Consider the following 10,178-nt stretch of genomic DNA (forward strand, 5'->3'; position numbering starts at 1 on the left):
AATCTCTCTTATCCACTCAGAGCTGATTCAGCACAGTTGTTGAGTTAGTTTGTTGGTTACATCCTTGTCTTGAGAGTTCTGCCAACTGTTCCTGTGCTCCAAAATTCTGCATTCTCTGTGCTCACTACCAGTGGTAAGTCCTTCTTCCCAAGCCTTGTTAACTTCCACCCAGGTCTGAGATCACTGAGACACGTCAAGCCCTAAACCTTAACAAGGCGACTCTAAACACATAATTTGTGTTTCAAACACCTGGACGTCCCTGCCCCGGGCAGATCCCCCAGGCCCCACCGCAGTCACACCCCAGACCCCCAATGGCTGCCGCCCTGCTCTCTTCCCACCCGCCAGGGGGCGCCACGCCCTGTGCCCTCCCTGCCTTCTCCTCTCTATGGTCTCCAACTCACATCCACTTCCGCTTCCGGTAGCGCCTCCTCTCCGGGCCGCCGCCGCCGTCAAGATGGTGAGTGTGAGAACTGGGCTGGGGTCTATCCGCCGCCATCCGCCCCGGGACTGCGCCGGGCCGGGCTCCCTCCGCTGCCATGGGTGCGTGCTGGGCGGCCAGGCCGGTGCGGGGCCTTCCCCATCCCCGGATGGCAGCGCGGGGCCCGAGGGAAGGGGAAGGGCGGGAGCGGGGCCTTCGCAGCGGGATGTGGCCTGTGCGCAGCGGCCTGACCGGCGTCTGTCCTTCTCCTGCAGGTGAACGTGCCGAAAACGCGCCGGACCTACTGCAAGAAGTGCGGGAAGCACCAGCCGCACAAGGTCACGCAGTACAAGAAGGGGAAGGACTCGCTCTACGCGCAGGGTGAGGACGGGCTCGCTCCGGGTGTGGTGTGCCCTGCACGGGTGGTGTAAATCGGGAACGTTTGTATGGCTGGGGAGAAACAGCCTGACCTAAGGGATGTGCTGTACAATAAAGGGAGCTAAAAAAATAAGATAAAGGGAGAAAGGCTAAGGACGTGTCAGCCCAAAGCAGTTTCGGACGTGTAGAAATGTTTAACTAATTAGGGAATGTGCTCTGGGTGAACCCAGCTGGCTGTGAAAGCACAACTGGAGTCCTGGCATGGGCTGTGAGTTTAAAATGTGCTGGGCCTTCCAGTCGAGGTGAAAAAAAAGTGAATCCAGTGGTAGCTCTGTGAGTAGTGAAGTGGATTAATTATGCAAATATCACCTGAACAGGACTGTGTAAATATTTTGCATGCTGACTTTGGGGATTTAGCATTCAGCACCCTTTTCTGCACAGAACTGTGAATAAATCAAGTCCCTCGACCCTGTGTGTGTGTGTTGGGTGCACAGTGAGGGAAAGATTCCACTTTTGGGGACAGAACAAGAGCTGTGGCCATGGGCCGGGCACGGAGCTGCTGGAGGAGGGAGGCACTGGCTCTGCTGGCATTTGGGAAGTGCCAGTTGTGCTTGTGGCACCTCTGAGGTCGTTCCTTGACCAGAGGCATTTTCCCCACAGGAAAGAGGCGCTATGATCGGAAGCAGAGCGGATACGGGGGCCAGACAAAGCCCATCTTCCGTAAAAAGGTGAGTGAGAGAGGGAGGGAGGGAGTGTTGCTCCTCAGGAGCAGGAAGCTGCCTTGGCAGCCCACACACCTGGCTGAGGGAGGGTTCCTCAGTGCTGTGCCCTGCCTGTGTCGGGACAACTCTCTGCTGGCAGTGCAGGTGTCCCCTCCTCGTCACAGAATGGGTTGGGTTGGAAAGGACCTTAAATTCATCTTGTTCCAGCCCCCTGCCGTGGGCAGGGACACCTCCCACTATCCCAGGTTGTTCCAAGGCCCATCCAGCCTGGCCTTGGACAGTTCCAGGGATGGGGCTGCCACAGCCTCTCTGGGAAACCTGTGCCAGGGCCTCACCACCCTCACAACGAAGAATTTCTTCCTACTCTAATCTAAATCTCTGTCAGCGTGGAGCTATTTCCCACTGCCCTGTCACTCTTGTAAAAAGTTCTTTTCCATCTCCCTTATAGGCTTCAGTCAAATACATGGCTCGTCTCCTTGCTGTCCTGTCTCATGGAGATGCTCTTCATTTTTAGGGCTGTTTGCAGAGCAGGTTCTGAGCTTTGGTGCTGCAGGGGAGTGAGGTCTTTGTGGGAGGGATATTTGCAGTGAAAGGAACTGCCTGCCCAAGAGAAAGAGTTTGGCAAAGGGAAAGGAGCTCTGTGCTTGCTTGGTGTGGTGTTTACAGGCAGGGAGGCAAAACCCAGTGGTGGATTTGTTACTTTGTGTGAATTGTTTAGCTCATAGAACTGCTTGGCTTGTTTTAGGGAAGCCCTGGTGTCCTGCTGGAGGTGTACAAGGAGCCTTCCAGCAAGAAGAAAAAAATGAGGCAGAGGATTTTCAAGTTGACTTTGTGCCACGAACTGGGGAGACCTCACAGAAAATGCTTCTGCAAGCAGAGTGCATCAAACACCTGCATTGCTGGCACTCTTAACCTGTACATTGCAATCCCCATTTCTGTTTTTTCCCAGTCAGCATTGTCTGGATGATTGGCTGAGGGTTTTAGCTGGTGGTTACAGCCCTGTGCAGCTGCTACAGCAGCCTCCCAGCTTTGGATTTTTCCCTCTGCAGTCTTTCAGGCTTCATCCAACTTCTGAGTAGCTGCAGGCCTGCAGTGAGCCTGTTGTTCCAGAGAAAGTTTGCCAGTTGTGTTGCTTCCAGGTATTTCTTTTGACCAGTTTTCTTCTGGATTTCTCCTGAGCACTGCTGGTCTATGCTCCCACACTGTAGAAGCGTGAGTTTCTTGCTCTGTTCATTGGAACAGACTTCTCCAGCATAGCTGATCCCTGCAGGAACCAGCCCTGCCCCATTGAATGCTTTTACCAATGCCCTTCTTGTGAAGATACAGATCCACTTCACTCCTGTACTCATCCTTAAAGTGCCTTCTTGTTTTCACTGGAGGCACCCTGTGTTTGTAGTCTCTCTCTAGACTTTGGGAACAAACTGAATGTTCAGGAGGGCAGGGAACAAGCTCTCCCTGAGAGCAGCAGTTTGTCTGCTTGGGGATGTTCATGGAAACACTCTGCTCCTCTCCCAGGCCAAGACCACCAAGAAGATTGTGCTGAGGCTGGAGTGTGTGGAGCCCAACTGCAGGTCCAAGAGGATGCTGGCAATTAAGAGGTGCAAGCACTTTGAGCTGGGAGGAGACAAGAAGAGAAAGGTGAGTTTGTATTCTCTGAGTGGCTGAGAAAGGGAGGAAATACTCAGTGGAGAGTAAACTCACCCTTGTCTCTTTGCTTCTTACAGGGCCAGGTGATCCAGTTCTGAGCATCGTCCTACTCAGCATTACGGACCATATTAAAGTAATTAGTTTGATCCCTTGCTTTTTTTTAATGTGTTTTCTCTTGGAGTGGGAGCTGTGAGTACTCAGCAGGGAGGTGTTGCTTGCAGAACCATTTAACAGAACAGTTTTTAACCTGGCTTTTGAAAAATCCTACCAATGGCTGGGATCTCTTTACTGTGTCTCCAAGGTGTTTTTTTAATGGGTATTTTAATGGTGTTTTGTAATGGGTGCCAGTGACTTCTCTGCATGAACACAGTGCAGGCTTTTTTATGAACTGCCCTGAACAGCCCCTGCCCTTGGTTGTAGACCCCTTTTTACAAACAGGTGTACTGCCCTAAGGAGCAAAGGCCTTGGAGCAGCCAACAACCATTAGGCAGTGCCTAATTAGATAATTAGGCAGGTGCCATTAGCTGTGACAGCTGAGAGAGGTGAGGGACAGCTCCATGTCTGTGGTAGCTCCTGGCACATGGTGTCACAGGCCTTAGCTGCCTTCCCCTGTGCCAACTGCTGCTGGCTCTTCTTAGCATTTTCCTTGAAGGAAGAAGGCCAAGCACAGCAGTGAAGTTTCGAATAGGCAACAGCCAGATTGAGGGGACAGCTTCCCCTTAGAGAGGAACATTTCTGAGTAGAAAGTCTGCTGTTAGCAGGTGCTGGGAATGCAATGCAGGGTTCACCCTTAAGGGTGACTTGTAGTGGAATGGAGCTGGAAGATGGAGAGATGCCTCTTCACATCTTCATGATGATTGAGAGCATCAGTTACTGAATTGTAAGGGAATATGTGGTTTTGCTTATTAAATAGTGGCTGATGTGATGGCCTTTTCAGGTTTGTGTAGGCAGTGGTGGCTTTGCCCTGTGGGGTGGACTGTGGCTGTATTACATCAGCTTCACTGAATGCTGTTTCTAGTAATCTTGACAAATTTCACAGAAACTTAGGTGACTGGAGCAAGCTGGCCTGTTTTCTAAACCATGACTTAATTTCAGATACCATGCTGTACTCTCATTCACTGCAAGTTAGAAAAAGCGCAGCCTTTTAAAAGGATTTTAATCAAAGTGCTTAATCACAGAGGAACAAATCAAGAAATCCTGATTGTACTGTAGTCAGAGGAGAATATAATTGCACATGATGGTTGATTAAGTGATTATCCATTTCCTGTCTTGGAGAGCCCATGTTATTCAACCCAAAGGCTGCTGCCAGCAGTGGGAAGCGAGCACACCCGGATTTCTGGGAGGCAGGATTCATGAAGGATTCATGGAGAAAGGGGACTCCAGTGGCCGTATGAAGGGTGGAGAGGGAGTTGTCATTTAAAAGGAAGTGACAGCCACTGGTGAGAGATTCCTGGAGTGAGGGGAAACCCTCAAAAACTCGACTCCTAAGGCATGATAGCAGCTGTCAAGAAAGTTGCTAAGATGTGCAATGGTTCATGTCGGTCCCTGAGTTGTCAGAAGATGGAAGTGCATGTCCATGCTCTTAAGTGTTTGGCTTCTGCAGGAGGGGTGGGAGCAGCTTTTCTTGGACTGTGTGCCCTGGTCTGAAAAAGAGCAAGGTAGCCAAGGAATGTTTCTCTACTGTCCCTGAAATGCTAAAGGACAGCTGTAAGATGCTGCCTGTGCATCCCTTGCCTTTCCTTGTTTGATAGTGGCAGTGGGTGTAAACAGGAGCTGATGCCCTGCTGAGTCCTTCCAGCCCCTTGGAGGAGCCAGGTGAGATGCCAGGGAAAGGGGCATTGCCCTGCTGTTCACCCTTTTTCTGTTACCTCTTGATGATGATGGAGGGATGGCTATTTGTCCCATGAGGCTGAAGGTTCAGATAATGAATGCCTGAAAAAAAAAAGGCACCTGCTTGGGAGAAGGAGATGAGTTTCCTGCCACAAGTTCAGACAGAGCCTGAGGCTTAGGAAAAGGCAGTCCTTGTGCTGCCTATAATACTGGCTGGACTGTGAGCAGCACGGTGCCTGTGGGGTTCACCTCCACGCTCAGGGAGGAGAGCCAGCTGTAAACACCCCAGTCCCTGCTGGCTGGCAGCACCTGTCTGATGGAGCAGGCTGGGTTACAGGCCAGCCCGTGGCCCAGCCAGGTCAGCGAGAAGGTGAAGTTCTGGGGTCCTCCAATCTCCTGCTGGTTCAGCACTGCCACAGCGTAAGCTAGGTCAGACAGGGGCCGCTCCCACAGCTGGAATTTCTTGTCCTGCCAAGGAGGAAACAAACCCAGGGCTTAGGCTGGAGTGGTGCTCTTCATGCCAGTCTGTTCCAGCAGCCTTCAGGAACAAACGGGCTCACTGGGCTGCTGTTCCCAAACCCTGAGCATCTCTCCATCCCTCCTGTGCAAGCCCAGCCCTCCTGCTGTACCTTGAAAAGCTGGTATCCCTGCTTGCCCAGTGGATCCTGGTTGATGGCAATCACCTCTCTGTTCTGGAGCAGACGCTTGGCCTCAGGACTGATGTGCCTCAGGTCGTTGGACATGAACAGGGGGGCAGCCATGATGGCCCACATGGCCATCTGAGTCACCGACTGGTCCCTGCTCAGCCCGAAGTTCCCAATCACCAGCTAGGACAAGCAAACAAAAAATTCCTGGTAACGCTGCTTGCTGGGGAGAAATGGGGCCACCAGGACCAGGAAATCACAGGGTGGGACCTCCCTCCGGAACCTGGCTAGATAGGCTGAGTGCCAGGAGTGGGACCAGCTCGTTGGGAAAAGCAAGGCATGACTGCGTGGCAATTCAGGATGACTCCTTGGTGGAAGAAAGCTCTTTTAAGTGGCTGGGCAGTGTTTAAGAATGCTTTTGGATTCAGATCCTTGCAATGCTGGCACCTAGGGGTGCCAGGACATCACTCAGGACATCAGCACTTTGGAGGCTGTCCCCCAGTGCCACACCTGTGTTCTGAGTTGGTACTGCTTGTGGAGGCTGTATGACACAAAAATGGTGCTTCCTTGGTACTACCTATAGTTGCAGTTTTCTTTCCCTTCCTACCCTGGACCTTCTCATCAAGATACTGATCCTAGAGCCCTTCTCCTCACTGTTTCTCCCTCAGTTCTCTCCCTTCCTGTTCTTAGCCTGCAGCTGAGGGAAGGTTTTTTTGCTAAAGCTTCAGGTGGGGTGGGTGTTGCTGTACTTGCCATGTCAGGATCATTCCAGCCCCCTGGCCCAGCTATCTTCACAATGGTGTCCTGGTGAAGTGCTGTCCAGTCCAAGATACTCTTGATGCTGCTCCAGGAGTCATAGACATCATAGAAGTTCCTCCAGTGATTGCAGTACTGTTTGATCTCTGTGTAATTGGGCTGCCAGAACGAGTGTGATTAGACAGAGCATTTGACTGTACAGGTGTCAACAAGATTAGACTGGACCAAACGTAGTTTGGGAGAAAACCAGGATAACACCTTCCATCCACCTATCTGGATGATGTAGTGTATGTTGATTCCCTTGAATACTTTGTGCCCAGTAACTCCACTCTGACATGTTCTAGACATGTTCTATTGCTCTCCTTGGAAGAACAGCTGTGACCACCAGCTCTGTTGCAAAATTCCCTCACAATTTTACTGAAGGTGTGACAAGGCCAGTGGGATTAAACTGTAATTTCCCAGTAATTATTGCTATTTCTTGGGTTTACACCCTTTGGTGAGTAATGCATTTAATTCCAGTGGGAGGGAATGGCCCCATCCTGTCACAGTGGCACAGGGGAAGCCAGCTGTGGGTGGAGGGCAGCGTGTCAGTCACAGACCCTGGCTGGCAGGAATCTGTCACTGAACAATGTGGAGGATGTCACAAAGCCTCTCTCGTGGTCCCCAGAGCTGTGTGCAAGGCTGAGCCTGCAGCACTGTGTGTCCAGGAGGAATAACTGAGCTATCTGCCAGGCTGTGTGTCTGCACTGCCAGTGGTTTGCTGCTTGGCCCCTTAGAGAGAGGAAGCAGATGGATGCTGTGTTTTTTTTGGCACACACCATCTGGGCTGTGCCTTCACGGATCCTATTGAACCTGTTTCAGCAGAGCAATGGTTCAGGGCTCTGGAAGAAAAAGTTTTTTCTTCCATTTTACAGCCTGTCGGAATGGAGAGCAGCAAGTTTCTCAGGATGCTGTTTTGCAATCTTAAATGTTTTTCTCTTCTTCCCACTTGAACCCCAAGATAAACCTTGAGAGGCACTTCTTACCTGCTGCACAGGCCTGAGGTAGAAAGGCCACTCACAGGAGTACACAATGCTCCTTCCAGTCCTGTTCAGGGCCAGGGACATGCGCTTGTATCCTAAAGGAGGAGGACAGACAGAGGTTACACAACCTCCTTGGCCACACAGCTGAACTAACCCAAAGTCACAGGTTCAGGTTTCAGTTCAACTCTTGCAAAATTCAGATTGAACACATTTTTGTGGTTGAGACACCACAGGGAGGACTGGGGAATTTGAAGTCTGCAGCTGGTCACCTGCCTGCCAAGGACAGGAGCTTTGCTTGGGCAGGCTGTTGCTCCAAGACTGCTGATCCCTTTGTACATACAGCCAGGGGAAAAGGTTAAAAGCTTTCCCGTATGGCATTTTTCCTCTAGATACCCAGGAAACAAGTCAGTATCTATCAAGCAGTGCAGCTTTGCTGGCTAATGCAGGAGTACGTTCTCATGAGGCACTTGTACCATATGGACTGTGCAGGAATGCAAAAGCTCCAGTTTTTCCTGTCCTTGTCCCCAAACAGCCCTGATAAGTCCCTTCCAATTGATAGAGAGGGAATGAAAAGTCTGCTCTCTCCTCTGGAACTGCTTCAGTACAACTGGATTGTATCTGGGTTACACATATGATCCAGCAGGAGCTCTCAGCTCAGCTGTCACTCAGGGTGCTGAGCTGTGGCAGTTGGCATATGCCCCACCATCTGGCTTTGATGGCATTGTCACTTGGGCAGGTTCTCCCTGCCAGGCAGAGACAGGACTTTGTGCAGGACTCCTGCTGCCAGACTGTGCCAGCAGCCAGAGAGCCCAGTCAAGAGAAAAAAGGCTTTCCAAGTTAAAGTGTTCTTCCCATAAATCTACTTCTGTGGCACTGGGATTTGTCTGTGCTTCAGAAGAGTCTGTAGCCAAGTTCCCTCAGCACAGGAAGCTGCTGAGCTTTTAGCTGCTGGCTTGCCAGCCTTTGTGCAACAGAAGTGCTATTTACACTGGTGTGCTTTAAAAGGAAAACCCCAGTAGGATTTTGATGCCATAATTGCCTTCATTTTTATCTGTTAAAAGCCTTCCTAACTGCTCCTTTCATGGCTGACACAAGCTGTTCTAGCTTCAGGCTGATTCACTTTGACAAGGCCCCACCAAAGGGATTGAGGGTTAAGTGTGTGAAACGCTCTGGGCTCTCCAGTGCAGGCACTGCAGAAGGGCAAAGCCTGTGCTGAGCTAATAGCTGAGGGAGCAGCCTGCAGAGCCATCCCCAGAGCACACAGCTGATGTGTCTGTGCTCAGTGTGATCCAGCTCTGGGCTGAGAAAGCTCCTTTTCCAAGCTGTCCTTGAAGGAGAGCTCCAGGAGACTGAGCAGGTAAAAACACTTACCACAGCAATACTCAACACCTTGGGCTTGAGAACAGATTTGCTTTTGTAAGCAAGTCCCTTAAATGAGTGTGCTCAGGGAAAAGTGAGTCCCTGGAGCCTGATGCTGGGCCTAGAACTGCTGCTGCCTGCAGAACATTCCCACCCATGGGAATAGCTGCCTTGAGCCCATGCCTACCTTCTGCCAGCAGATCCAGTGAGTCAGAATTGCAGCCGTCAAACTTGAGCAGGTCCACACCCCAGGATGCAAATGTCTGGGCATCCAGGTCATAGTGGTTGTAGCTGCCAGGGAAGCCAGCACACGTCTTCTTCCCCACATCGCTGTAGATCCCCAGTTTCAGTCCTTTGGAGTGGACCTGTGTGTGCAGACAGAGACAGACGTTGGGATGGGGCGGCCAAACAGGCAGGAGGAAGAGGATTAGGGGCAGCAAGGGAAGCAGGGCCTTATCCCAGCAGCGGTGCAGCCGTCCTACCCTCCCCGGCTCCCGGGCTGGGTCACCACCGTGCCATGGTGGCACTCACGTAGTCGGCCAGCCTGCGGATCCCGCTGGGGAAGCGTTTCGGGTCCGCCTGCAGCCTGCCCTGCCCGTCCCGCGTCGGGGCCATCCAGCAGTCGTCAATGCAGACGAACTCGTAGCCGGCGTCCCTCCAGCCGTCGGCGACCATCCTGTCCGCCATCTCCACGAACAGCTGCTCGCTGCGGAAAAGCAAGCGGAGAACGTGTGATGTCCACCACCGGCACGGGCAGGGAGCACACGGGGAGGGGAGCGGGGAAGGCGCAGCGGGTCCCGGAGCACCGGGCCGGCTCTATGCCCCGGGTACCTGATGCAGCGGCGCGGCTCGGCGGCGCAGTCGGTGGCGCAGAGGAAGCGCTCCCAGTGCAGCCAGCCCATGGGCGGTGTCCGCGCCAGGCCGTTGTCCAGCGCCAGCGCCGCCGCCACCGCGGCCGCCGCCGCCGCGACCCAGCGCAGCATCCACCGCACCGCCGCCATCGCCCCGGCGCGCCGCGGGAGTGCCGCGTGATTGACAGCCCGGGTGCCAAATCATCGGGGAGGCGGCGGGCGGGGATGAGCGGACAGCCAATCACTGCACAGCACCGCCCGCCCCCGCCACCAATCCCGAGCAGCGAGGCGCGCATCGGCCCGCCCATTCCCGCGGGTCAGGTGGGACGGTGTCACGTGATGGAGGTGGCCGGGCCCATGGCGGTGGGGCCGGGAGGGGCCGGGAGGAGCCGGGGAGCCGCGCCCGGGGCGGCCCCGCCCGTGTGCCCGCCAGCAGCGTGCCCGGCTGGCCGGGAGACCCGTGACACGTGTGCCGGTACAGCAATGATGTGGCCAGCAGAACCAGGGCCCCCTGTGCTGGGCTCTGCTGAGGCCACACCTCAGTCCTGTGC

General features: G+C 53.4%; 2 protein-coding genes across 2 annotated transcripts; one reads left to right on the forward strand and one right to left on the reverse strand.

Annotated features, from left to right (window-relative positions):
• Positions 1–408: 408 nt before the first annotated feature.
• On the forward strand, positions 409–3,311 carry RPL36A (ribosomal protein L36a). The gene is made up of 5 exons (XM_083876476.1): positions 409–457; positions 694–799; positions 1,457–1,524; positions 3,034–3,156; positions 3,243–3,311. Exons 1-5 carry the CDS (start codon positions 455–457, stop codon positions 3,261–3,263), a joined length of 321 nt encoding a protein of 106 aa, XP_083732602.1. The 5' UTR covers positions 409–454; the 3' UTR covers positions 3,264–3,311.
• Positions 3,312–3,422: 111 nt separating this feature from the next.
• On the reverse strand, positions 3,423–9,777 carry GLA (galactosidase alpha; the record flags this gene model as incomplete). Its single annotated transcript, XM_083876475.1, has 7 exons — positions 3,423–5,463; positions 5,625–5,822; positions 6,393–6,554; positions 7,421–7,512; positions 8,964–9,141; positions 9,308–9,482; positions 9,608–9,777. The coding sequence occupies 7 exons, from the start codon at positions 9,775–9,777 to the stop codon at positions 5,197–5,199; spliced, it is 1,242 nt and encodes a 413-aa protein (XP_083732601.1). The 3' UTR covers positions 3,423–5,196.
• Positions 9,778–10,178: the final 401 nt, after the last annotated feature.

This window comes from Zosterops lateralis, assembly GCF_965231275.1.
Source record: "Zosterops lateralis genome assembly, chromosome: 21".
Classification (NCBI taxonomy): Eukaryota; Metazoa; Chordata; class Aves; order Passeriformes; family Zosteropidae; genus Zosterops; species Zosterops lateralis.

What these genes read in the sequence shown, in the direction of transcription:
- RPL36A (XM_083876476.1), top strand. An exon ending in GGACTCGCTCTACGCGCAGG is followed by an intron (nt 800 to 1,456) that starts GTGAGGACGGGC and finishes TTTTCCCCACAG; the next exon opens with GAAAGAGGCGCTATGATCGG. An exon ending in AGCCCATCTTCCGTAAAAAG is followed by an intron (nt 1,525 to 3,033) that starts GTGAGTGAGAGA and finishes CTCCTCTCCCAG; the next exon opens with GCCAAGACCACCAAGAAGAT.